This window comes from Zootoca vivipara, chromosome Z, assembly GCF_963506605.1.
Source record: "Zootoca vivipara chromosome Z, rZooViv1.1, whole genome shotgun sequence".
Classification (NCBI taxonomy): Eukaryota; Metazoa; Chordata; class Lepidosauria; order Squamata; family Lacertidae; genus Zootoca; species Zootoca vivipara.
The window spans coordinates 31,275,453-31,303,387 of record NC_083294.1 but is presented as its reverse complement, the minus strand read 5'-3'; the positions used below and the strand labels follow the sequence as shown (position 1 = coordinate 31,303,387).

Sequence of the window (27,935 nt, the reverse complement as noted above, 5' to 3'; positions counted from 1 at the left end):
GCAAAGCAAACATACCAAAATGTAAAAATCACTCTTGCCTAAGTTAAGCCCTCCATATCTCACACTCCCCCTTATGATACTTGTCTTTGTGCCTCGCTCTCAACTTATTTGCAGAAGCGGGTGTGACGTTGAAGGAGCCAGCCACTGATGATGCTCTGCAGTTGACTCTGCACTTTGGACATGGGGGGGTAGCCCACCTACCCCCCCAAAATATAGGGGGGCAAAAGGGTTTGGCCCCCAGGAGCTGGGGTCCCTGTTTCAGGGGCGAGTAGTATATAAAGCCTGAGGCAGAAGTTGGCAGAGCAATGGATGTGGCTCTTACTTTTGTACTGTAGGCTACATTCCAGCCACACAAAATTCAAAGGCACACACAGCTTCTCCAGGAAAGCAAGAGGCATTATTGCAGTTCAGGGACACGGTCCAGCCAAGCAAAAGCACTCAACAATCGCATTTCCAGAAGGTGGAAAAAGCAACAAGGGGATCATCTATGTTGGACCTGGTCCTCACCAACAGGAAAGAACTGATGGACAAAATGAAAGTACTTGGAAACTTGAGAGGAAGTGTTCATGTCCTAGGTTTCATAATACAGAGGCAAGGCATAGATGAGTGTAGTCAGACATGTAGTCAAAGTGTAGTCTGGACTTCAATAAGATTGATTTCATGAAGCTTAAGAAGCTACTGAGTGAGATCCCATGACTACAAATACACAAAGATAAGGGAATCCTAAATGGATGAGAGTTTTTTAAAGGTGAAATATTGAAGGGCAAAATGCAGACAGTTCCAACAAGAAAAAAAGGGAGGCATCTAAGGAAACTGGTGTGGTTGCATAAGAAGCTTACAGATGAACTGAGATTTAAGAAGGGCATAAGAAAGGGGAGATCACAAAGGAGCAGTATATACAAGTACCGGTAGCTGACAGTTGCAGGGAGAAGGTCAGGCAGGCAAAAATTCAGAATGAGCTCAGGATTGCAAGAGGTAAAAAATAAAAGGTTTCTTTGGCTATGTCTGAAGCAAGAGGAAGAACAAGTAAATAGTAGGTCCTCTGTGCAGTGAAGATGAAGAAATGCTGTATTGAGTGACGGAGAGAGGGTGGAACTACAGTGGACCCTCGGGTTACGTACCTCTCTGGATACATAATATTCGGGTTGCAAAAATTTCCAGGTTATGGGTTTTTTGTGGTGCGCATGGACCCCAGAACGAATTAAATCCTTATCCAGAGAGTCGACTACTCAACACCTATTTAACCTTTGTCTCTACCTGGTAATAACAGATGTTATGTAAGGAGAGAGATGCAGCCCAATATAGGAAATGAGGTAGTAAGGGAACACTTAGCTACATTAAATGAATTCAAATCTCCAAGGCCTGATGAGCTGCTCCCAAGGGTACTAAAGGGGCTTGCAGAAATAATCTCAGAGCCCTTGTCTATGATCTTTGAGAATCCTTGGCGAGCAGGTGAGGTTACTGCCGACTGGAGATGGGCAAATGTCCCCATCTTCAATTATTTCAACCGTGGGGGTGGGATTATAAATTGTTGGGGACTGAAGGATACTGTTCCAGCTGTGGCATGGTTGGTAGGGCAGTTCTTTTTGGCTGTGCCTATATGAGTTCTTTGTTTTGCTTTTGAAGCTACAGTTTCTTACACACTGTACTGCAGAATGCAAACAGGTATAACTGTGTTTTCCAGAACACAATTATTGTGTATTGCATAATGTGTTCTGCCTGCTGTCATTGAATTAAAAGCAGCGCATTCAGGGAAGAGGGCAAGCAGCTGTTTGCATGTTACTCATTTTACATACAGCAATTAGGTTTTTTTTTTATCCTGATGTGTAAGCCATAGAATCATAGAGTTGGAAGAGACCACAACGGCCATCCAGTCCAACCCCCTGCCAAGCAGGAAACACCATCAAAGCATTCATGACATATGGCCGTCAAGCCTCCGCTTAAAGACCTCCAAAGAAGGAGACTCCACCACACTCTTGGCAGCAAATTCCACTGCCGAACAGCTCTTACTGTCAGGAGGTTCTTCCTAATGTTTAGGTGGAATCTTCTTTCTTGTAGTTTGAATCCATTGCTCCATGTCCGCTTCTCTGGGGCAGGAGAAAACAACCTGTCTCCCTCCTCTATATGACATCATTTTATATATTTGAACATGGCTATCATATCACCCCTTAACCTTCTCTTCTCCAGACTAAACATACCCAGTTCCCTAAGCCGTTCCTCATAAGGCATCGTTTCCAGGCCTTTGACCATTTTGGTTGCCCTCCTCTGGACACGTTCCAGCTTTTCAGTATCCTTCTTGAACTGTGGTGCCCAGAACTGGACACAGTACTCCAGGTGACCAGAGCAGAATACAGTGATACTATTACTTCCCTTTATCTAGATCAGACATCCCCAAACTTCGACACCCCCCCCAGATGTTTTGGACTACAATTCCCATCATCCCTGACCACTGGTCCTCTTAGCTAGGGATCATGGGAGTTGTAGGCCAAAACATCTGGAGGGCCGCAGTTTGGGGATGCCTGATCTAGATGCTATACCCCTATTGATGCAGCCCAGAATTGCATTAGCTTTTTTAGCTGCTGCATCACACTGTTGACTCATGTCAAGTTTGTGGTCTACCAAGACTCCTAGAACCTTTTCACATGTACTCCTCTCAAGCCAGGTGTCACCCATCCTGTATTTGTGCCTTTCATTTTTGTTGCCCAAGTGTAGTACCTTACATTTCTCCCTGTTAAAATTCATCTTGTTTGCTTTGGCCCAGTTGTCTAATCTGTTAAGGTCATTTTGAAGTGTGATCCTGTTCTCTGGGGTATTAGCCACCCCTCCCAATCTACATGCTAAAATTTATAGTATTAACTTGAGTCTTGATTGGATCAATTTTTGTATACACTTACAGTGAAATAAAAATTTGGAGCAGAGTGAAATCTATTTTTATTTAAGAGGTGTGATTGTGCCATTGCAAGCAGTATCCTAGAGGCATTCCTTGTATGAGTGCAAGAGAAGATAGAATCCCTCTTCTCATAGGATGCCTGCCTTCTTATTCATAAGAACTTAAGATTAAAAATCATCAGAGGTTGCCAGATCAAGTGTGAGTATCTTTCTGACTGATCTCTAGGAAGCAAACTCTATGGTGCCTTTTCTGTATTCTAGCCAATGAGTGCAAAGAGTCTGGGAGTCTAGCCTCTGTCTAGAAAGGGCCACGGGCTGTCCTCCCCGTGCCTTAGCTCCTTTCATCACAACGTTTCTGGCGAGGTACCCGAAAGTTGCCAACTTCTTCCCGCTGCCGGGGCTCCTGTGCACACCTGCCAGGTGCTGAAGCTTTTCATAGACCCCAGGCTCAAGTGACAACGACGAGATCATCACCTGTTGGATTTCACCGTCTCTGTATGTTAAAGACACAGGGGACGAACCAGCAGCTAACTTGTGCATTAGTGGCAATGTAGCGCCTCGTTTCCTAATAGTACATGCAAAGGGAGCTCAGCCAGTTCCCAGCCGAGGGAGCGGATAACCTCCAGAGTCACGCAGGGGGGCGATCCCGACGCTGGGGATCGGTCCCTCCTCCTTGCCGGGGTTTTCTCGCTTGCTGCCCACCCTCTTCTCTCTTCCCCATCCTTTTCTCCTCTCCTGGTCCAGCAACAGCGTTTTCGCTTTCACAGCTGCTGCTGCTGTTGCTACTGCTGCTGTTGCCGCCGCCGCCGCCAGCAAGCCTAAGTGATCCGCTGTCTCTCCTCCTCCTCCTCCTCCGCCCCCCCCCCCCGATCTATTGGAGATGGGATCGCCTCCCAAACCTTAGCATGCTTCTTCAGCACGGGGGGTACCGACACCTCATTTGCTGAGCCAGCCACCGGCAGCTCCATCTCCCCAGTGACCACCCCAGAAGAAAAACAAGGTAGGCCTACCACCGATTATTTGCAGAAGGCAATAATAAATGATCAAGGTTGAGTCAGCCTTACAAATGCCACCCCCTCCCCGCGTCACACACACACCATCGCCATAATTGCTCTCTCTTTATCTCTCTGTGTCCTCAGCAATTGAGGTGGGGAGGGGCCTCTCACCTTGGAATTCGCCTCGTCCGTCCCTCCGTCCCCCCCCCCGCGTCCGAAGAACCCTTTCCATTTCCATTTCTCCCTCTCTCTCTTAAGAATTTCCTCCTAGATGAGTGACAGCTTTACGCTGATTCCCTTCCCGATTCTGACAAATTCCAGAGGACTAGCTGAACGATTCTGTTATAGGAAAATGAGACCTCTTCTGTTTTTTTAAGACTCCCTTCTTTGTTTTCTGCCTGCAGATGCTGTTGAACAGTAACCATCCCTCTCTCTCTTCTCCCCCTCTCCTTGCAAATTTCCCAAGAGAGAGAAGCTATAATAACAAAATCATTGTCTTGGTAAGGGGAGGTGGAGGGTTGATGATGCTTCTGGTGGCAGAATGAAGGGCCTTAACTTTGCTTAACATCTTGAGAATACAACAAAGAGATTGTGGGAAGTTATGGCAGGCAACACCCTGGAAGATCCGTGTTTCCCTACTTCTATGATAACAGATACACTTGAGAGCCTCTGGAACCTAATGGTGTGCCTAAAAGCTTCTGAGCTGGGTGACTTCATGTGGTCATCAGTTACCTACCCAAAGTTGGCAATCAAATAAGAGAAGTTATGGGAAAAGTCAGGAGTGGACTATTTGACCCAAAGCAGAGGAACATTGCTAATGAATGTAAGGCAGGGGTCTGCAACCTTTAAGACAAAAAGAGCCACTTGGACCCGTTTCCGAAGAAAAAAAATAAACTGGGAGCCGCAAAACAGGGACGTAATTAGAAATCAGAGGGCCCCATAGCAAAATTTGCTATGCCCAATAATCAATGCCCCAAAATGCCATAGAAAATTAATCAGGGCCCCAGTGTACCATAATCAGTGCCTGATGTAAATAATAATTAATAATGAGGGCCCAATGTCATCCTCGTCATTATAAAAATAACTTTGAGTTTGGGCTGCCTTGATTACTGGGAACATAGCTGCCAAGTTCTCTCTTTTTTTAAGGGAAATTCCCTTATGCTGAATAGGCTTCCTCGTGAGAAAAGGGAAAACTTGGCAGCTATGACTGGGAATGGGCACCAGCAACCACTGCCTTATGAGTTTGGGCTGCCTTGATTACTGGGAATGGGCAAAACTCTGACTCCCTTATTAGGACACCTGTATGGTTTCATGTGTGTTGCTCCCATCAAGTGAACTTATAAAATTTCCTCATATTGAATCAACCCATTGATTAATACATCTACCTCAATCTCCTGACCAGGCCGGCAGGAGGCCACAGGCAGGCCGCAGGCAGGAGCAGCAGCAGCAAACACGCGCTCCGAGCCCGCAAGCCTTTTCTGCTGCTGGGCGGGAAGAAGCGCGCCCGTTTTAAAAAAATAAATAACTCCGCCCCCGCCCCCCGTGAGCCTATTGGCTGCAGAAATGCGGCGGGGAGGGGCTGATGCAGGGAGGGGGCCGACCACGCTTCCCGGGCTGCTAACGTCACCTTGCGTCCTTTTTGCACAGCGCACGCGCACAGCGGAGCTGTGGACTCCGGCGGGCGCCGTGTGGGGCGCAGGCACACAGCGCGCCGCTGCAGCTGTGTGCTCCGGCGGCGGTGGGCACCGCGCGAGTGTCTGACGGGCGTGGCGGGCGCCGCCACATGGCTCAGGCGGCGCATGGCTCGGACGCCTCCTCCCCTCGTATCCGCTCCGGAGCCGCAGCAAAGGTGTAAAAGAGCCACATGCAGCTCCGGAGCCGCAGGTTGCAGACCCCTGATGTAAGGCAAAGAATTGGAGAAAGGTGGTCAGTGCAAGGTTTAAAGCCCCACTCATACTTTGCCAGTTAAAACAATGAAATTGGTCTAAGTCAGGCATCCCCAAACTTCGGCCCTCCAGATGTTTTGGACTACAATTCCCATCATCCCTGACCACTGGTCCTGTTAGCTAGGGATCATGGGAGTTGTAGGCCAAAACATCTGGAGGGCCGCAGTTTGGGGATGCCTGGTCTAAGTATTAACAAGTGTGCCCATCAAACTGGCAGATCCCTGTGTTTAACAGTCAAACATGACCATCTGACCTGCATTAATGTCCAACAATTATGGGGCTTTCAAAGCGTTCGTTGTTCCTTTTTTAAATAGCCATTACTTTTGTTCATTGCAATTAAAAAATGGGAAAAAATAAACAGTGGATGTTAAGTTTGTTGTGATTCTGTTATGGATACTTTAAGCTGAGATTCCTGTACTGCAGGGGGTTGGACTAGATGACCCTTGGGATCCCTTCAAACTCTACAGTTCTATGATTCTATTATTCCTTTTTAATTCCCCCATAACATGTGCACATGAAGCAGTCATCATTTATTTATTTTTATGCAAAGGGATTTGTGAGTTTGATATACAAAACAATTAAATATACTTCCCTAATACTAAGAATGTAACAGTGCATAGAGCAGGTAAAACTGACCAGAGATCGGGGGGGGGGGAGAAATGCATAAGAACTGATAGATAGGGAGGACTCTATCTATTGTTCAAGATGTCAGGAGTGGCAGAACTTCAAGCAGGAAATAGAAACTTTTGACAAAAAGGGTGGGTGGAGTACAACGGATTTTTAAAAAACGGAAGAGAAGAATTTGTCAGATAAGTCTGGCTGCGTGTTTTAGGAATCTAACAAAATGAGTGCAAATGTATTGCGGCATAAGCATTTGCACTACATAGCAGCAAGCCCACTTCATTGGATGGGAAATGTGCTGGATTCAAAGTTCCATCAGCCCAGCCAGCATGACCAATATTCCGGGATGATAGGAGTTGTGTAGTTCAGCTACACTTGGCGGTCACAGTCCCTCCCCTTTGCATTATACATGGCCTATCTTCTGACAGCTGAAGATCTTTCTCCTCCCATCCACCGCTACAAATTTTGACCAGATATTGTCCACACCCTTACCCTTACCACTAAGGGCTAGAAACTTGTCTGTTCCCAGAATTCTCTGGGGCAGGTCTTCTGCTTTATATGTATGTGGTGTGAACATTGCCTTGGGTATGCTAGGCAGGTCAGAGCAAATAACCTCTAAAGCAGGCATCCCCAGACTTTGGCCCTCCAGATGTTTTGGACTACAATTCCCATCTTCCCCAACCACTGGTCCTGTTAGCTAGGGATCATGGGAGTTGTAGGCCAAAACATCTGGAGGGCCGCAGTTTGGGGATGCCTGCTGAAATATACTCGGAGTCGAGAGTGAATTTCATGCTCTTTATTCAGCTCATATTCATCAAGGAGAAGAAGAGAAGACGAATGGCTCTTTTCCCAAAACCATCTGCTTATATACATTATTTACACAATGGGCCTTGCGTGATTGGCTACTTCAGGGCTACACCTGTGGGCCAATTATATTGTGGATTGACTTCTGCCTGCAGCCTGATTGGCTGCTCCTACAGGCCAATCAGGTAGCAGATTCACTTCTGCCAGCCGCCTGATTGGCTGCTCCAGCAGGCCAATCAGGTTGCGGATTCACTTCCACCTGGAGTTGGATTGGGTAGCTCCCGCTGATTCTGAATCCTATTGTTCTAGGATTCAGCTCAGTACATAACACCCCTCCCCTCTAAGTTCCAGTCCTGCCCGGGAAGTTGCATTCGTAGTCCCCAAGGTCTGCTGGCCGCCTCCGTGTGCGTTGTGGCCTGGGGTGTTCCTTGGTCAGGGGTTCTGGTTCTGGCTCGTGTTCCGAGGCTGCTGGCTGTGCCGGGGCTGTCTGGTCTGGCGCCACTGAACCACTAGGTTGTGACTCTGGTTCCGGTGTCCTTCCAGCCTCGGGGCGCCCCTCTGTGCCTACTGCTTCTGCTTCCCCTGCCCACCCCTCTCGCTCTACAGGCCTCACTGCCCTGCTGTCCCCTTGGGACCCCTCTGTCCCGCTCTCCTCCCGGGTTCCTCCTGGGAATCGTCGCCGTAGCTGGTCGCAGTGGCGGCGCCAACATTGCCCCCCTTCCGTTAGTACCTCGTACGACACGGGACCGGTCACCTTGGTGACTGTGGCGGGTACCCATGCTGGGCCTGCCCCAAAATTCTTTGCATACACTGGGTCCTGGGCCACAAATGTCCGGGGGTTCCTGCCTTTCCCCACCACTACCTCATCCTGAGCTCTGTCGGGGTGAAGTCGGTCCAGTCTAGTTGCAAGGCGCCGGCCCATGAGTAGTTCAGCTGGGCTCCGGCCCGTCGTTGTGCTTGGGGTGCTGTGCTGTGCTAGAAGAAATGCGGCAAGGCGGTATTCCCAGTCCCCTTGTGTTATGCGGCGGAGGCTGTCCTTGGTGGTCCGCACCATGCGCTCCGCTTGGCCATTGGTGGCAGGGTGGAATGGTGCTGAGCGGATGTGGCGGATGGCGTTCTGCGCTGTGAAGGTCTGGAACTCCTCTGACGTGAATGCGGTTCCATTGTCCGAGACGAGGGTGTCAGGGAGCCCGTGGGTTGCAAACAGCTTACGTAGTACCCGGATGGCTGCCGCCGTAGAAGTGGACGGTACCAGTGCGACCTCCAGCCATTTGGTGTAGGAATCCACCACTATGAAGAATGTTTTTCCCTGGAAGGGGCCAGCGAAGTCCACGTGCAAGCGTGACCATGGATGTCGGGCGGACTCCCAGGGCTGGACTGGGGCCCTTGGGGGATCCGGGCGGGATTCTTGGCAGGTCTGGCAGTGTTGGACCCAGGCCTCTATCTCTCTGTCAATCCCCGGCCACCACACATAACTCCTGGCAAGGGCCTTCATCCTCACTACCCCTGGGTGTGTCTCGTGTAGGGCTGTGAAGACCCTTTTGCGGAGGGGCTGGGGAACAACAACCCTGCTTCCCCATAACAGGCACCCCTTGTGGGCCGACAGTTCATGTTTGCGGTTTGTGTAGCCAGCGAATTCTGGCCCGGGGCTGCTGCTGGGCCATCCTCGCCACACCCAGTCCAGGACCCGGGAGATGACCCTATCTTTTGTGGAATGGTGCGCAACTTCTTGTGCCTGAATGGGTCGGTCGGGAAGCAGCTCCAGGGTCATAACCTCTTGCGCAGGCGCTGGGTCGGGGCCTGTTTCTGGTAGTGGTAGCCTGCTGAGTGCGTCTGCGTGGCCCATCGCCTTCCCAGGGCGGTGGATTAGTGCATACTGGTAGCCGGCAAGGAAAATTGACCACCTGAGGACACGTGGAGACAACACTTGGGGGGTCTGCTTCTCGGGGGCAAACAGGCCAAACAACGGCTTGTGGTCAGTCACTATGGTAAAGGGCCGCCCGTACAAGAAATCATGGAATTTTTTTACGCCCTTCACGATTGCCAGACCCTCCTTGTCAATCTGTGAGTAGTTTCGTTCGGCTGCAGCAAGCGTCTGGGAGAAGTATGCCACCGGCACCTCTCTTCCATCCGGGAGTTGGTGTCCCAGGACAGCGCCGATGCCATAGGGAGAGGCGTCGCATGCCAGCACCACTGGCAGCCTCTCGTCGAAGTGTGCCAAGACCGAGTTCGAGACGAGCAAGTCCTTGACTGCCTGGAATGCGGCCCTTTGTCGCTGGCCCCACACCCAAGGGGCCCTTTTATCTAGGAGTCTGTGTAGGGGCTCCGCTACCGCTGCCTTATGGGGAAGGAAGGCATGGTAAAAGTTCAATAGTCCCAAGAATGACTGAAGTTCGGGCTTGCTCTTGGGTGCTGGGGCCTCACAAATGGCCCGTACCTTGTCACCGGTTGGATGGACCCCTTCTGCGTCCACCTTAAATCCCAGAAAGTCCACCTGCGGCACTCCCAGTAAACACTTTTCCCGCTTCACCTTGAGGCCCGCCGTCTGGAAACGGTGCAGGACGGAGCGGAGGCGGTCCTCAAATTCCTCTGGTGTGGGCCCGGCGATCAGTACATCATCGAAGAAGGGGGTGACGCCAGGAATCCCTTTAAGGAGAGAGTCCATTAGATTCTGGAATATGCCTGGTGCCACGCTAACGCCAAATTGCAGCCGCTTTACTCTGAATGCCCCTCTGTGCGTCACAATCGTCTGAGCCTCTGCTGTGGCTTCGTCCACAGGCAACTGTTGATACGCTTGGGCCAAGTCCAGTTTGCCAAAGATTTTTGACCCAGCCAGGGTGGCGAGGACATGGCTGACCACTGGCACTGGGTATGCATGGGCCGTGAGAGCCTTGTTTATGGTGCATTTGTAGTCTGCACAGATGCGGACCGAACCGTTAGGCTTGACGGGTGTGACAATTGGAGTTTCCCAGGGGGCGTTGGGCACCGGCTCCAGCACTCCTTGCTCCACGAGCCGGTCCAATTCCTCGTCTATGCGGGGTTTCAGGGCGAACGGGACCCGGCGGGCCTTGTGCCTGATGGGTCGTACAGCGGGGTCTAGCTGTAGGGCAATGGGGGGTCCTGTATATCGTCCCAATGCCCCATCGAAAACCCCTGGAAACTCTTTGCATATGGCGTCCACGTCCACTTGTAAGCTAGTGCGGTTCACCCCGGTAACGGCTAGCCCCAGAGGTCCAAACCATGCCAGTCCCAGTAAGCTAACGTAGGGGCCCTTAACTACCAGCAAGTCCAATTGTTGCTTTCGCCCTCGATATTGCACCCTGAAGGTCCCCACCCCCATTGTAGGGACCTTACGTTTCTGGAAGTCCCGGAGGGTGAATGGGGCCGGCCTTAGTTTGGGACCCCCATTAGGGCACAGTTCCCTTAATGTTCGGGCCGAGATTATGGATAGAGTTGAACCCGTGTCCAGCTCCATGCGGCATGGGGCTCCCTCTATCTGTACCTCTATATAAATTTTCTCTGTGCTGGGATGGGGCAACTGGAATACCTGGTAGTCCGTGATCTCCGTCGAGTTGCCTTGGTGCATGGTGCCGTGTGACCTGGGGCTCCTGGGTCGGTCATCTGATGCTTGTCGACGGGTGAGTCGAGCCCGACACACCCGGGCGATGTGTCCCAATTTTCTGCACTGCCTGCACTCTGCGTTGCGGAAACGACAGGTCCTCCTCTCGTGGTTCTCCCCGCAGCTTGCACAGTTCCCTCCTTCTCGTCGAGGCTGCTGTGGTGTGTGTGCTGCTTGAGTGCGCCGCTGTACTCGGTGTACTTCCTCCCTGTCAGATTCGGATTCGTCGGTGAGGTCTTCGTGGTAGACCCTCGGTTGGGATGGCGGGGCCGGTCGTGCCTCTTGCGTTGACCTCTCGGCGGCTTCAGTTGCCAGGGCTTCCTCCAGAGCAATCTGGAACGTGAGGTCTTTTTTGGCGTAGAGGCGTCGTTGCAACATCTCGTCCCTCAGGCCACCGACGAGGCGGTCACGAAGCATGTTATCCAACTCTGAGAAGTTGCATAACCGGGCGGCTTGGCGGAGGGAGGTCACAAACCCAGTTATGGTTTCCCCCGGGGCTTGCCGCTTTGCGTAGAAGGCATTTCGGCAAGCTACCACCGAGGGCTGTGGTGAAAAGTGCTCCTTCAGCCGTTCCATTATTGTTTTGTAAGAGACGGTAGCGACATCTCTAGGTGCAAGGAGAGCCCGGGCGATTTCAAACGTCTCCTCTCCACAGACGCTGAAGAATGTCGCCCTCTTCATGGCATCGTTGGTGACTTCTTTCGCTTGCAGGAGGAAGTTGAAACGGGCGGCGTACCCTTCCCAGTCTCCTGATGCTGGTTTGAATGGCAAGAAGCTGCTGTCGGTTGCCATTCTGGGTTCCTTGGGTCCTGGAGCTGAAGCCTGGATGCACGGTGCGATGCAGCGGTGCAGCAGGTGGCGGTGCTGCGGTGCAGTGCGTGGTGGCGGTCAGCTCAGCAGGATCCCATCCTCGTCGCCAGTGAAATATACTCGGAGTCGAGAGTGAATTTCATGCTCTTTATTCAGCTCATATTCATCAAGGAGAAGAAGAGAAGACGAATGGCTCTTTCCCCAAAACCATCTGCTTATATACATTATTTACACAATGGGCCTTGCGTGATTGGCTACTTCAGGGCTACACCTGTGGGCCAATTATATTGTGGATTGACTTCTGCCTGCAGCCTGATTGGCTGCTCCTACAGGCCAATCAGGTAGCAGATTCACTTCTGCCAGCCGCCTGATTGGCTGCTCCAGCAGGCCAATCAGGTTGCGGATTCACTTCCACCTGGAGTTGGATTGAGTAGCTCCCGCTGATTCTGAATCCTATTGTTCTAGGATTCAGCTCAGTACATAACACCTGCTCTAAAGGGTTGTAGTTTTGGGAGGTCTTATTTCCATTTGGATTTGCTCTGAAGGTTTATCTGGGGTGAACCAGACTGAAAATCTTGTATTCAAGAGTGAAGTAAGGACAGCTGGGTCATCATGTGACCTCGTGGTTAGAGCCTCTAAACAGTACACAAAGGGAAAACTGGTTCATTTGAACAAGGTTAGTTCCACATGAAGCATTTTCTCTGCAAGTAACATTATTAATTTTATGCAGTTATTGCAGAGGAAACCAGATGATATCACTGCCAAACCCTTGCATGTCAGTTGGGGGGGGTGCCCCATGGCCCTCCCATCTGTTTTAATATCCAGTTTGCAGTCACTTTTCTGATTTCTGATGCAAGTTTAGTAACAAGTCCAACCTATCCAGGAAACCCTTGCAAAGCCTTATGGACACTTGTCTCTGCTTCTGGCCTAACAATAACAAAAACAGTAGTAATATCATTATTGTTATTACTATTGCACTTATTATTTGTTATTTTAACAAAAAGCAACCCAAATAAATCTACAAAATAGTAGAAAGATTAATTGTTTTGTTTGTTTTTGAAGTCCCTTTGTTGCCCTTGAATAATATATTTTCATAGCATAATTACAGGCCCGCTCACCCTTTTCGTACGGTGGCATTGTGGGAGAGAGGAGTTTTCACTAGGGCCACAGTGAGGAAATTCAAACTGGCTGTGCCCTTCCTGATAGGTGAAGGGGGCATAAGCCCTCTCTGCCTATCAGGAACCGGATCCTAGCCTGCACCCTGCTTTGGCAAATGAGGGTGCAGGCTGGGACTTGGGCTTTGACAGGGGCGGAGTCGATGGAGCCCAAGGTGGGCTTCCCTCGGATCCGCCCCTTGCCCATTTAATCAGCCTACACCTGGGGCACAGCTTGTTTGTTCCTGCTTCAGGTTTTCCCACCCACCCACCCTCGGTTTAAGCTGATAGTCAATGACTTTGCTGTGGTGGTCGCCCTGACCTCCTTCAAGGAGCCAGGTAGGAATTTGCCTACCAGGCTAATTGGCACTGACCCAGTGGTTTTGCCTACCTCATAGCAACTGGTTGGGCATTGGGGCAATCCTTTGTTTTGCACAGAGGGGAGGTTGTAGTCTCCGCCTGCCCCTCCAAACGCTGGGTATCCCATTAAAGGGATCCAGGAGGAGTGGCCATCCACGTGCCCTGGTGGGGCCAGGGCCGAAGGTGCTCCCCCAGATGGCGGTCCCTGTGGGGATCACCCTATTGGATGTAAGTCTTAGGAACCCCTGCCTAGATTGCCCCATGTCCAAGCCAAACCTCTTTCATCTGTATTCAATAAAGTTGTGCCCTGTTTTGACCAAAAACCAGTCTCATTGGTGTCTTATTATACGAGTTGAGGTATGGGAAGTCCGATGCCTGGTCCTGCAAGACATAATTAGTCTCGCCAAACACAATAATCTCCTTTTAATTGTTTCCGAATGTGGAATGAATTAATATTTAATTTAAGAAAACATTTTGATGGTTAGGAACATTTTGATGTTAGTAGGAAACAGATAACTAAAAGCTTCTTTAGCTGAGAGCTACCAGGAAATGATTAACTAAAGGGCCAGTAGCTGGGAGAAGTGGAGCCACTGCTGAATGAGACTTCTGAGTAAACATATTCTAGGACCTCGCCTATGAGGATAAACCTTGAATGATTTAATTCTGCTTCCATCTGACTGTGGAAGAGAAATCCCTTGGCATCACTAATGGGCCATGAGGGTAGAAGCAACCCAAATTCAATCTCTGCATGAAGAGGGGATTTAGATTTTTTGATGTTTCATTATCTATATATTCCCAACATAAATGCAGTTATTGCAGTGAGATACCCAAGGCAACTCCATAATAAAGGCCCTGAGCAGAAGTTTGTCAGATGTCTTCTCTGCCTCCATAATAGGCTAGTGGCTCCTTTTATAGCAATAGGCATAGCTTGAACGGTGAGGAACAAAAACCAGAGTTAAAGAAGCATTCAGGTTTTCAAAACTGTAAGAGCAAGGGGTTTTTTTGAACAAAGCTCCACATTTCAGGAAAGGAGCCCATGTAACTCCAGAGCTTGCTCAATGACAAACCTCAGTGAGTGTGACATTGGGATGGAGTTCTGTACGCAAGTCTCCTAAAATGCTCCAGAACTATTAGGATAACTTCTAGCAGGTCCCTTACAGGGCTAAGAAAATGCCCTGCTCTTCACTGAGCAAAATCAGGGCACTGCTATTGACAAGGGTTCTTGTTCTGCAGCTCTGCACTTGGAGATGACAAGTGCACAGCCTTACAAAAAAAAAAGCAAAAATGGCAAGAGCATCACTGGATAATGATAGCAGTGGGGAGTTAGTTATAGAACCAGTGGTGGGTGGTGTAGTGGTTAGAGCATTGTTCTCAAAGGGTGTGGTGCGCCACACTGGTGCGGCAGGAGAGAATGGCAATTTTAGCTGGAAGATAAGGACAATCAAGGAAACATTTAAACATTTCAGTGTAGTATCCAAATTATTATAATTATTATTACCGTGTTTCTCATATTATAAGACATGTCTTATATTTATTTTTTCCTCAAAAAAACACACTATGGCTTATTTTCAAGGGATGTCTTATTTTTTCCTCCTCCTCCTGCCGCGGCCGGCATTGCTGCTGCGCCTATCACTATGTCTTATTTTCGGGGTATGGCTTATATTCCTTGAATGCTTAAAAATCCTGCTATGGCTTATTTTATGGGTATGTCTTAAAATATGAGAAACAGGGTATTAATTAAAAATTGTGGTGTGGCATGAGCAAAATTTTATTCTGAAGGAGTGGCAAGTGTGGAAAAAAGTTTCAGAAGCACAGGGTTAAAGTGTCGGACTAAGACCTGGGAGACCTGGGTTCAAATCCTCCCTCAGACACATAGTTCACTTGGTAACCTGAGGTCTGTCACTATTTCCCAGCCTAAAATACCCCATGGAAAGATTTAGATTGAAAGTGATCAGTAAATCAGTTAAGATAATAGTGGTGATGATGATAATCCAACATTGCAGATCCTGCATTTAGCAGAGGGGTTGGACCTGATTACCTCTGAGTGCCCTTCCAACTCTCTAAAAGCCCATAAGAATCAAAGAAGAGTCTTGCTGTATCAGGCCAGTGGCTCATCCATGAAGTGATCAAGTAACTCCTGCTCACTACCTTTTCCATTTCTAGCGTTCCAGAGCTGATATGCCCTCATGAGCGTCTGTTCTAATGCAGCCAATGGTCATGCAGGGATGTTCTTTCACCCTCCCCAGATGTCATGAGTGGCATGCCACCCACCAATCTCGCCGCAACAGCACCTCCCTTGCACAGTCTCAGGTAAGAACTCCTTATATTTATTGGTTCCTGTGCTCTTTAGGGTGGGTAGGGATGTCTTTGTTTATATGTGATATTTTTATAAACTGTTTTTGCAAAAGCTTATAACTAAAAAAAAGTGAAAGAAAAAATACAGTGAAAGAAAACAACAGCTCAACATATCTGAGCAGCTGGGGAAACCCAGTCAGATGGACAGCATATAAATATATTAATATTATTACTATTGTGGGGAGAAGCAGGTGGCTAATGAGGGGGTGTGGGCTGCAGGGAGTTCCAAGGGCCAAATAGGGGCATTTGGAGGGATCAGGCGTGAAATTCCCCACTTCTGTCCTAGCTGTTGTCTCATTAGATAGCTCTTCCTCCGTGAATTCACCTGATCCCTCTTTTCAAAGCGATATATTCTAGTAGTCTTCCCTATGTCCTATGGCAGCAAGTTGGACACATTAATTAAATATTAGTTATGTGCTGTGGTTCTGGCATGTGGGAAGGGCATTTCCATCCCAAGGAACAAAAACTGTGTGGCTTGTGTGTGAGAGTGAGAATGAATGAATGATAAATTAATTAGGGGCAAAGAGGGGGGCACTTTTTGCTTTTGCCACACTCACCTTTGGCCCCACCCATTTCCACCTTTAGGCCCACCCACTTCTGTCTTGTAGCTCCCAGCCACTTTCCACCCAAGGAATGCCGCCCTCAAACAAAAATGTTGTCTGTCCCTGTTTTGCAACCACAGAAAGCAGGTGTGGGGAACTTTTAGCCCTCAATTGACCAGGGATGATGGCCATAAATCCTGGAAATTGGTTCCTGTGAGATAACCAGCCTCGTATAACTAAGACTAATTAATGCTTGAAGGTGTTAATACCATAGAATAAGCTGTACCACCAGGCTTAGCTCACCTTGGAAGGGACTATGTAATCAAGACTTTGTTCCTCCTCAACCCGTGTCTTAGCTGGTTGCTGAAGCTCAGACTGCAGGGCTCTTACAAGCCACTCTTGAGTTCCTATCACATTAATTTAGGAACTTTCACCACTGCAACTAAGCCAAGTTTTACTGCCTGTGCAACTTTCTCTGAATGCTATATGGAAAAGTACATGAATTGGATCTTTGGAGAGTTGTAAGTAAACTCTTTTAAACTTACCAAACATGTGGTCTTTTTCTATGTTGGTGGAAGAGAGAAACTTTGGATGGAACTTAGAAGGACCTACGGTATTTTAAAGGTCTAACAGCCTATATTTCCACACTTTAATTTGCAGCATATTTTGTGATTTCAAATATCTGCTGGGGTTCTGTCACCAAAAAGTACTTGCCCAAAACCTGTATCTTGGCATCCAGGAAATTCTCCTCTCTGTTTATTTTTTTGTGTGGCAATGTCCCTCCCTCCCCAGGAAATAAGACGCAAGACACAGTGAATTGATTTAAAGTGGGTGAAAAGGCCACAACTTTATTGGTTTCGGATGTTGAGCGGTATTGGCTTAGGCATTGGAACCTAACTGGGTATATCCGACTGTAACCCGTGTGTTACAGTCTGGGAGAAATTAACCACCAGAAAGGAGCCCAGTGATGTACATCTACTGAGACACCTCCTGTGGCCATCGTTGGGGGGTGCTATAAGGCCCTGACCTCAGGAGAAAGCTACCACCCCCGGCTCAGGACAAAGCTACCACCCCCGGAACCTCTTTAACGGGATTAAATCTCCAATTTCGGGCAGAGGATGATGTAATCTGCCCCCCTTTCTTCATTTATGCAAATTTCCAATGCCTAACCGCCAAACCAAGTTGTGACGAATTGCTATGAGGTAGGCGAAAAAACCAGTTTGGCTAGTCCAAGTGGAAAAGGTCCTACCAGGCCCCCCAGCCAACCAAGGCGACCAACCGAAGTCCATAGCAGCGTCGGCCTAGCCTGCCTAGCCTAACGGCCGGGTGGGTGGGTGATCCGATCGCGCTGGGAGCCGGGGCTAAAGAGGCTGAGTTCCCGCCTCGGCTTAGTTTAAAAGAGGGGAAGCCCCGCCTCCCGGCTGACCCGATTGGCCAGCCCGGCTATGACGGAGGCGGGAACTCCCCCCTCGCGAGGGGGCTGATCTCTCAGCCCCCATCATGAGATTTCAGTCGGGCCAAGCCCACAACACCACCTCCGTGTAAAGCAGAAGTGGTTTTCTTGCAGCCAACACTCCTTGCCTTGCTGGTCTTTTCCCACCTGGCCTGGAAGGGTGGGGCCCTGACTCCAGCTGTAAAAACTGAGACTGCTGAGCATACTCTTGGGCTATTTAGAGATTTTTGTTGGGGGGGGGGGGGTTGTTGTTGTTATTGACATAAAATTTCCATATCTTCATATTTAGATCTTACGATTTATGTGGAAATTGTTCAGTTATGGTCCTTACTTTTTTGATATGTATTATTTATTGTTTATTTCTATTTAAGTTACGTTTGCAATTACGTAAATCTTTTCATGTTGTAAGCCCCTTGAGCATGGTTTTCACTATGGAAAGGCAGCATACAAATTAAATGATGTTGTTGATGATGATGATGGGAGTTGTAGTTTAACAACATCTGCAGGACCAGAGGTTCCTGATACCGACAAAGAACATGGCTTCTGCAATGGCTTCAAGGCAAGCTTCAGCCCTGCAAACATCTCACTGTAGAAATTTTAAAAGCTGTGAGGTGGGGCGGGGGAGAGAGGGAAAGGCAGAGGTGGTGGACAGGCATGCAAGAGTGCAGGAGGTCATCTGGTGGAAAGAAACATGGGGCAGAGACAAAGAGAAAGAGGGAGCTTTCTATCATGTGCCTGTAGGTGGGACTGAGCATGGAAACATTAGCTTATGGGGGGGGGGAGTCTGTGGGAGACCATTACTGACAGGAACGGAATCCTCTTGGCCAAAACAAAGACATTCTTCCTCTTGCTTTGGTGCTGAAGGGGGTGGTGAATCCCAGGAATTTTCAGTATTCCCTGCGGGGAACCTGGGTTGCTTCCAGACAACCTGTTTATTGAGCATTCTTTGTTATTTGTTTCCACACAGTTTGCAGGCAGGTTTGACAACAGTCCCGTTTACTGAGCATTCATTGTTTGAGTCAGGGGTTACATGACATGGCATCAAGCAGTCATAGTTTCTCCAAACTGGTATCCTCCTCCTCCTCCTCCTCCTCCTTGCGAAACATGTATCCTAAAACATGTCATTGGCACATTGATAATGCATTAATGGAGTATTTATACTGGATTATCCATACATCACTCCACTTCATTTATTGTCCTATGATTGCTTCTCAATGCTACTGGAAGGGCACCCTTACGCTACAGCACAACAGGAGTGGGATAAAAACCAAACAAACCTAGAACATTTATTCAGTGTTCACTATGATTTGCTTCCAGACAGTTTAAGTTAGGGAATAGGTTCTGTACGTTTTTATTGAGTATTTGATTTGTTTACAGAGTGGTTATATGATGCAGGTGGCAGGTGGTCTAAACAACTGAGCCTCTTGGACTTGCCAATCAGAAGGTCAGTGGTTCGAATCCGTGCAATGGGGTGAGCTCCCATTGCTCTGTCCCAGCACCTGCCAACCTAGCAGTTCGAAAGCACACCGGTGCAAGTAGAGAAATAGGTATGGCTGTGGCGGGAAGGTAAATGGTGTTTCTGTGTCCTCTGGTTTCCATCACGGTGTTCCGTTGCACCAGAAGGGGTTTAGTCATGCTGGCCACATGACCCAGAAAGCTGTCTGTGGGCAAACGCCGGCTCCCTCAGCCTGAAAGCGAGATGAGTGCCGCAACCCCATAGTCGCCTTTGACTGGACTTAACTGTTCAGGGGTCCTTTACCTCTACCTTTTTATGGCAATGAGCACTCATCCTGAGTTGCTTGTGGGGTGCTTATACAACTTCCTGTTAGTCATTTGTTCATGCCACACTTTTCAGTGCATTTTCCCATCACTTTCCAAACCAGAAAAAGTCCAGCACTGTCTCTCTTTTTGAAAAGTGGATTAGTTGTGCTAGGGCAACAGCTCTTTAATCCACTTAAAACACACACACCTAAAGTTCTGGTAGATGATCAAATTCCTCCTGAAAAATCCTGACAGTCCGTAGAAATCCTTGTGATATGAAAAATTGCAGGATTTCATCAGGAAGCTACAGAACATGCACTGATTGGAAATGAAGCAATATGTCCGTACAGGAACTGTTGCAGAAACGAACAGTTTTGAAAGCGCAACCATCTACAACTCCCGCAATAACATTACGAGTATGTCACCATTAATGCATAATAAAAATGGCATCTTCCCTCCCCCCCCTCCTGATTATCCTACACATTTTTCTGCCAATTCCTTTATTGCAAAAATGATAAAGATTTGCTGTGGTGGATTATGTGAAATTATTGTGCAAGTGTGAAACAAATCAATGTTGATTGTGAAGCCTGGATTTGCTGGTGTGTGGTTGAATCCCACCTGGAAATAGTGACAGTCGGGAAGTATGTTTGGTCTCTAAGGAAGACTGGCAGCCAGGGAATGCCTGGTCCCACCCCTATAAAGTGGGATATCAAATCCAAACTCTTCTTCTTCTCTTCTTCTTCTTCCAATCTCCAAAGAAAGATCTTTCCTCCACACCGGTTTCACAGCGGTTCCCATCAGAAAACAGACTCCATGGCATTGGTGGCTGGAGCCCATTAGAACTGGTGGGACAGAAGGCAAGGATACCAGCAGTGGTAGAGACAAGAGACAGTGACAGGCAGAACCTACAAGTCAAATTTAGCCCCCCCCCCCATCCTCCCTACTGAGTTCTACAAGGGTAAGCATTGAGGCCAAGGAGGAGGAATCTGACAGGCATGGCCTACACTGGGTCATCCATATAGCAAGGTGACTCTTCTGATCTTGGGGAGGGGGCACTCATCTTTCGACCCTTTTGCTGCAGTTGAGCATTACTGTCACAAGTCCACTCTGGGAGGGCAGGAGGTTGCCTGTGACATTCAGCCTCCCTCTCACGCAGGCAGCTGCTTCCACCCCAGCCAGAGAATCAAGTGGTTTGGAGAGTGTTGGAATTCCATATGGACAAAGCTGCAATTCACAGCCTGAAGGGTGGCTGTTGCTGCCACCCCCCTGCAAGATTCCTAGGGGGTCAGCAAAGAGAGGGTAGCAAACCACTCCTTCCTGCACTCCCCTCCCTTTCCTGCCTGCTTTCCCGGTCCCTCCTTTATCTCCCTTTTGGATGGCTTTGGGAGGGGTGCCAGTCGACAACACATGCTCTCCCATGGAGCTGCCAAGGAGGCCCGCTGGGGATCCTCGTGTCTGCCCAGGTAAGGGAGAGCTGTCTGCAAAGGCAGAGTGCAGGCATGGATCTAAAAATAAAGCAGTTCACATGGATCTGGGCAGAGTGGGAGTGAATTAGCCAGCCTGACATCCCTGCAGTAGAGAGCAGTTGGAGTTTTGATGCTGAGCTGGAGACAACTGATTCCCCCATCCCAGAAGATTTTGTTTCAGGTTCGGATGTCTAACTCTGTGTCTGTGGGTGGGTGGGTGTATTTCACATTTTGGCTCTTGCTGTGTTGTGAACTTCTTGTGCAAGCTTTGCACGCTTGGGCTGTCTTTCGGCTCCACGTGGCAGCAGATTTTGGACCCTGTGGAGTTGTCTTCTGCTGTGACTCTAATGCAAGCTGCTGCTTTAAAAGAGACCCAGATTCCGCTGGGGTTTCCCCTCCTGGACTTAGGGTTTCCAACTTTAAACGTTCTTCCTGGCTGACAGAGCAAGGCTAACCTACTTTAGCATTGTGAGAATCAGCGCATGAAAAGGCACCAGCTTCCCAATGTGAAGGCATCGTGAGATGCAGCAGCTGTGGCATGAATGATTTATAATGCTCATCTTTTTAAGTTTCCTTTGCACTGTTTGGTGTGTGTGTGCGCATGAGCTCCTGCTGTACTTGCAATGTGCTCCCTAGCACAGGTGCGTAATTTTGCACCCTTTCAGAATTGATGCTTCTCAGAAAGTTTAACTGGGTATTGCAGATTTGCAGAGTTTTCCAGTTGAAATTAGATTCTGTTTAGCACAGCTCTTTTCTTTTCTTTTTTAAGAAAAGCAATCAAAACATTAAAAGGTTTCTTCACTAAAAAAATTTAAGACTCAAAATATTAAGAATTAGTTTGCCAGATGCGATACTTAACACTTGAATTTCTTCCATATAATTCCTAAGCCATCCTGTGGATTTGCGGATTTATTAAAACAAGAGGACACTGTAATTATGCTATGCATGGATTTTTACAAGCAAATCTGTGTTAAAAGAGATTTTCCTGGAGAATTCACCCAGCCGCACACCAGGTTGTGTTTTTTGTTTTTGTTTCTGCTCTAACAGACCACGGAATATTGCTGCTGAGTAGTCTTTGCCCTCCCCAACAACAATGCTCCCTTAGGGTGCCCTTCTGCGGAGAGCATTATGATGCTTGAGTATGCTATTCCTGAAGCCCTTGGGGTTGATGCCTTCTAATGGAAGGCAGTAAATGCTACATCGCTTTGGAGGACTAATGGCTAATTAGTCAGAGGGAGAAACTATGGCCAGCACAAATAAAGTCACAGTGGTGTTTTTCTTTAGTGAAAATGTCAGCAGCGGGTTGCAAAAAATGGAAGCTGCTGTGTGTGTGTATGAGAGTTGGTTGTTGGATGCCAAGATCCATCTAGACCTGGGCTGGAGAACCTGTAACCCTCAGCATGTTGTTGGACTCCCAGCTTCCATCATCCCTGACCATTGGCAAAGCTGGCTGGACCTGATTGGAGTTGCTTCCAGCAAAACTTGGCCAAGTGCCACTGGGAAGCTCACAAGCCACTCTTGATTTGGGGGGGTGGGGTGGAACCATGTCGAAATCCATGTCTCCATTATCTATCTTCAAGGTATGCAGTCTATATACAGTACTTGGAGCCTCCAAAATGAAGAAGAGCAAGGCCAAGGGGGGCTTGTTTTCTTCCACAGTTCATGGTGGCCAGCCAACCAGCCAGATGCCTTATTGAGGCCCATCATCAGAACATGAAGGCAACAGCCTGCCCCAATATGGCAGCTGCTTCCACCCCAGCCAGAGAATCAAGTTCCCCTTGACATGCTAGTTTTCTATGTGCAGGGAAGTGACATATCTAGGCGGTAGAGCACTTTTGCATTGCATGCAGAAGGTCCTAGGTCCACCGTCCGGCACCTTACAGATGTTTTAGACTACAGCTTCTATCATCCCCCAGCCAGTACAGTGTGCTTGAGCCTGTTTCCCTGGATGGAGTGTTATGTATGTGTGTTTATGGAAACTTCTGATTTTCGCACGGCTGGGAATATATAAACTGGTGTACATAGATAAGAGTTTCAATACTCTGCCCACTTTCGCCTCTGGAATCTTCCTTGCAAGGGCATGTGACCCTCAGGCTGAAAATGGTTCCCACCTCTGGTGTTAAGAAATCAGAAAGGGGGAAGTACACCAACAATAGGAAAGAGGCAGGACCACTAAGAGGCAATTCTAATTTAAATAAGTCAGTCTCAAAGCATGTGGGTTTCTCCATCAAGGAAATTTGTTCTGCAGCAGTGAGCTCAACAGATAATGTCACCTGCAATCCAGTTCACCATTTTCTGGGGAGTTGCATAGTGGGACTTCTATCTAAGCAAACATTATTCCGTAGTGAGACTGCAGACCTGTACACACCTTCCTGGGAGTAAACTCTGTGGGACTTGGTGGGACTTTCTTGTGAGTTTGCTTTGAACTTTTTATGCACAGTTTATTGGCTTTTAAGTTTCTTCCATAACAGCTCAAAGAAGGAAAAAGATAACCTATCAGCAACACATGTCAATTCACAATAGCATTTTGCAAAACCAGGCATAAGGGCTTGCATGCATAAGACAGTTCCTCTGCAGGTGGTATATTGGAGGGAGATAGTAGCAATAGTAGCAGCAGCAGCAACAGTAGAAGTATTGCTGTTCTACTATACATTTGGAAAATTGTTTGCATTTGGACACCTCTTAAGATAACACATTCGAATTTTGCATGATAGTTCCTGAGATCAAGTAGCAGGTTTTCATCTATGTTTGGATGCAACTGAATTTCCAAACTGCACCCCATGTTTGGTTTCTTAGAATTCCGAATAGCAACAGATCTGAGGCTTCTAGCTATTTAATAAATCTAGTCATTTGTAATTGTTGTCTGTATCCTGCCTTTCCTCCAAGGAACTTTGGGTGGTGAACGTATGTTCTCTCCCTTTCATCCTAATGACAAATATGCAAGGTAGGTTAAAGTTGAGAAATAGAGACTGGACCAAGGTCACCCTACTGTGTGGCTGAGGAGGGATTTGAAACCAGCTCTCCAGGTGTTCCAAGCCGTGGTAGGAAGGCTTGTGGTATTGATTCAGTGGCGTAAGAGGCAAACACTGTGACAAGACATTGGAGGGGAGGGTATGATGCAGACTCAAGGAGAGGGAATGGAACCATGGAGAAAAATAGGGATGGGCAAATCTGGCCATTTTGTTTTTTCATTTTCCCAGTCTTTAGCTCTCCACATTTCTACATCAGCATGACTTCTTTTTTTATATAAAGTCCCTTTCAACATAAGAATACACACATTTCTGTGTGTACTTTTGCCTAGGAGACACATTTTTAATGTTATTTTCACTTCTTTTGTACACATAACTTGGCTTGCAGAACTGTATCACAAAGTTTGGAGAAATGCAGATTTCAAAAGTTGGCTGCATTCCATTCCACTTATCATTATTATCATTGCATTTATATTCCTCCCAGAGGACCCAGAGGGCAGTATTGTTTCAGAAAGTGAAAAATTCCCCTTTTAATGCAAGCAGGAATGAATCTCTATTCCCTCCCTAGCTGGCATCATGAGCAGATAGAAAGATGCTTGTATCTCACCCTCAGGCAGTGTTTCCCCAAGCCTGATCCAGTGATTCCTGGCCTTTAAGCTAACTGCTCAATACACCCCCCAATAAATGCTGCAGATAAATAGTTGGACAAAATAGCCCACAGCAGGCTGTGCGTTTATTGGGCATTTACTTTTTAAATGAGAAGTTAAGATAGCAAGGTTTCAAGGTTTGATATACAGTTCCTGGATTATAGCCAGTGGTGTAGCATGGGTGGGTGGCACTGTGGTCTAAACAACTGAGCCTCTTGGGCTTGTTGATCAGAAGGTTGGCAGTTCAAATCCCCGCATTGGAGTGAGCTCCTGTTGTTCTGCCCCAACTCTTGCCAACCTAGCAATTTGAAAGCACACCAGTGCAACTAAACAAATAGATACTGCTGCAGTGGGAAGGTAAACGGTGTTTCCATGCACTCTGCTTTCTGTCACAGTGTCCCGTTGCGCCAGAAACGGTTTAGTCAGGCTGGCCACATGACCCGGAAAGCTGTCTGGACAAAGGCCGGCTCCCTCGGCCTGAAAGTGAGATGAGCGCCACAACCCCATAGTCACCCTTGACTGGACTTAACAGTCCAGGAGTCCTTTACCCTTTTTAAAAACCTTTTTATGGGTGAGTCATAGGGGCAATTGCCTGGGCGCAAAATTCTTAGGGGCACAACATTCCAAAAGAAAAAATAAGACAATAATTTTTTAAAAACAGCGCACCCTCCTGCTCACACAGAATATCTTCCGATGATCATGAAGGAAGGACTGAGGAGTGGATTTGAGTGACGGCCTGTTGCTAGGGCGCCCTCTGCATGAGCTTTAGAAAGATACCCACTCCTGAACAACAACAACAACCTCCCCCTATATCCTGCTCTCCGCTGTGCTTGACACTTATAGGGTGCCACTGCTGCCACTTGAGTAGGTCACCGAGCTATTGCCCCTTTGTTCCAGCCTATCAGAGGGCGGTGCCAAACATACTTTCCTTGCCCCGGGCTCTGGCAACCCATGCTACCCCACTGATTATAGCTTCCTTCTCAGGGACACTAGGCAGATGGAAGTAATGAGGAGCCAGAAGCAAAGGGACAATCTGCCCCCCCCCAAACTCTTGTCACACTAAAACCTGTAATCTAATAAAACTTACTATTTGGTTAAATTGCTAGGAGAGGCATGTATGTCCTGTTGGGTTTGGCTTCATCTCCTTTGCAATATGCTGAGAGTCTGTTTCTAATCTGTCTGTAAACTCAGGATATCTAACAGTCCTAAGCAGAGCCCAAGCCTGTCCAGAAGGTTTGGCTTTTACCTAGGAAAACCTACCTGATGTATCTCTTTGGGCAATTACTGTATAACCCTTCTCTCTGTTACCTAGAGGCTAACAGATCTAGCTTTTGCACCATCTGAAAACTGCAGAGGCTAAATTTTGCTCTCTACTCTTCTTATATCCAAAATTAAGGTATTACCTGAGTTTCGCACTTGCAAACATTAGCTGTTTACAAAAGCATGCTTGTTCACTTTAATACACAAATTTATGCTTCTCCATTTTTAATACTCTGCCCCTTGCCTTGCTAATTGGCTGGTTTAAGAAAATTCCATTTAATGATTTTATTTGTCCCTGTTGAATTGGAGAGATGGAATCTGTGGATTGTGCTATTATACCGTATATAACACATTTTGTAACACACTCTGGAATACACTCTAGGAAATGTAATATCTAACACTTTAAGTAACTTTTCCTAAGTTACTTTTAAAAAGTAGTTGAATTCTATCATCAATACAAATTTGAACACAAGACGGTAAAGTAAGAATTACCTTTTTGCTTTTATGTGAAACTTTCCATACTCTTATGCTAATTGCTTTGTGTTTATCCATTTTTATTAATCTATGATCAATTAATCATGTCACTCCAGCTGTACTGAGATCAGGCTGTGGTTATTCAGCAGCAAGAGTAATGCATTCTGTACAAATTCAGAAACACTTCTGCCTTCAGAGTTGCTTTATATTTTTCAGGGCCTCACCCAAGACTCCCAATTCCTGGCATGTGTACTGGGAATCTATAATCCAAAATCATTACAAACAGCAGCCCCATCAACAATGGAGAAACCCTTGATTCTGTTGCTGCCTTACTGTATTGATTACTGATGCTTCACTTTGTGTTTTGTTTTGTGTTTTCTTGGTGTGTGGTTTTTTCTTCCTGGTGTTAAGTTTGATGGTTTATATTTTAATGGTTGAGTCATTCTTGCTTTTATGTTTTTAAAGCCACCTTGAGCACCTCCGCAGGGGCTCACTGACTGCAATTCTCATTGCACATGTCCAAGAATGATCCAAGATGCTGCTCCGTGCAATGTTGCCAAGGATGCTGGTTGTTTTTTTAATTGCACATTTATACTGGTTTTTGCAAGGAAATGCTGTAGCTCAGTAGAAGGGCATCTGCTCTGTATGCAGAAGGCCACAGGTTCAATCCCAGGCATGCGCAGATGTAAAATTGGAAGAGACACTCAACTGAAACCCCTGGACAATCACTGCCAGTCAGTTTGGACAATACTGAGCTACATGGATCAATGAGTCTGATTTGGCATAAGGCAATTTCCTATACTCCCAGGAGATCAAGGTGGTATACTCTCTGTCTCTTTCCAAATAAAGCCCTTAATTCTTCCTTGCAACAACCCCTGTGAAGTGTGTTAAGCCAAGAGATATAGGTGACAACTCCCTGGGACCCTGGGTGCCCAACTACCCACAAAATTCCCCATTTTGGTGCCATGGCCATGCATGCTGGGTTTGAATGTGAGTCTCCCAGTCCTGACACTTGCTCACTCAAATCTCAGTTTGTGTGCAGCTTCATCGGCCCACCTTTAAACACTTATTGACCCCCAGCATACTGTAGCTATTTCCAATCTCTGAGTGCCGGTCCTTAAATAGCCAAAACAGCATCACCCATGTACAGAACATCAGCAGGTTTGGGTTTGCAAGTGCATGAAAAAATATTTAGCAAATAAAATCCTAAGAGGGAGATCCGCCAAACATCCCAAGTCCAAGGAAAACTGAGCATGCTCAGTGGGCTTGGAAGGCAGACCGTTAAGGGTGGAAATGAAAACTGGAGGGGGAGAGGATTTTGTGGAGTGAATGGAACATTGAACAAGGAGCACTCTACACTGCAGCATTTTGTTGCAGATCCCACTCAGGTATTACTATTTCTGATGTTCAGGCTTTCCATGTGGCTGTTTGTATAGCTAAAATGGTGTGTGCACATGCAGGCATAAATGCATCCATGCACATACAAACAAACACACAAACAAACAACATCTCAGCAGGCTTGGACTTGGGGGATCACCAAGACTTGCAGAAGTACAAAACAAATGGGAGCAATCCAAGGGTGGATCCTAAAAAACAGCTCAGTGGGGATTGAGAGTGGTTACAGAATCCTAATGGATTGTTTGGAATGAGGGGATGGATTGGAGTACCCTGAACAGGAGCCATTCACGCTGCAACATTTCGTTGCTGCTTCTATGTGTCATACATTAAATGTTAACTGGTGCAGAAAGAGGTAAAGAGGGACTCTGGCAGATCTTCATCACCAAAGTCACCAACATCATTTGGATGCTCA

General features: G+C 47.5%; 1 protein-coding gene across 6 annotated transcripts in view; it reads left to right on the top strand.

The window, feature by feature from the left end:
* The first annotated feature begins 3,758 nt into the window (after positions 1-3,758).
* Positions 3,759-27,935, top strand: part of DRP2 (dystrophin related protein 2) — a 61,449-nt gene continuing 37,272 nt past the window's right edge. For 4 of the 6 annotated variants that reach the window (XM_060270457.1, XM_060270458.1, XM_060270456.1 and 1 more), the window contains exons 1-2: positions 3,759-3,889; positions 15,362-15,508. In XM_060270457.1, the coding sequence (XP_060126440.1) occupies positions 15,401-15,508 (108 nt within the window). In that variant the 5' untranslated portion in view covers positions 3,759-3,889; positions 15,362-15,400. Of the gene's footprint in view, positions 3,890-15,361; positions 15,509-20,656; positions 20,957-27,935 lie in introns of those variants that run through there. The other 2 variants (XM_060270459.1, XM_060270460.1) reach the window with 2 other exon arrangements.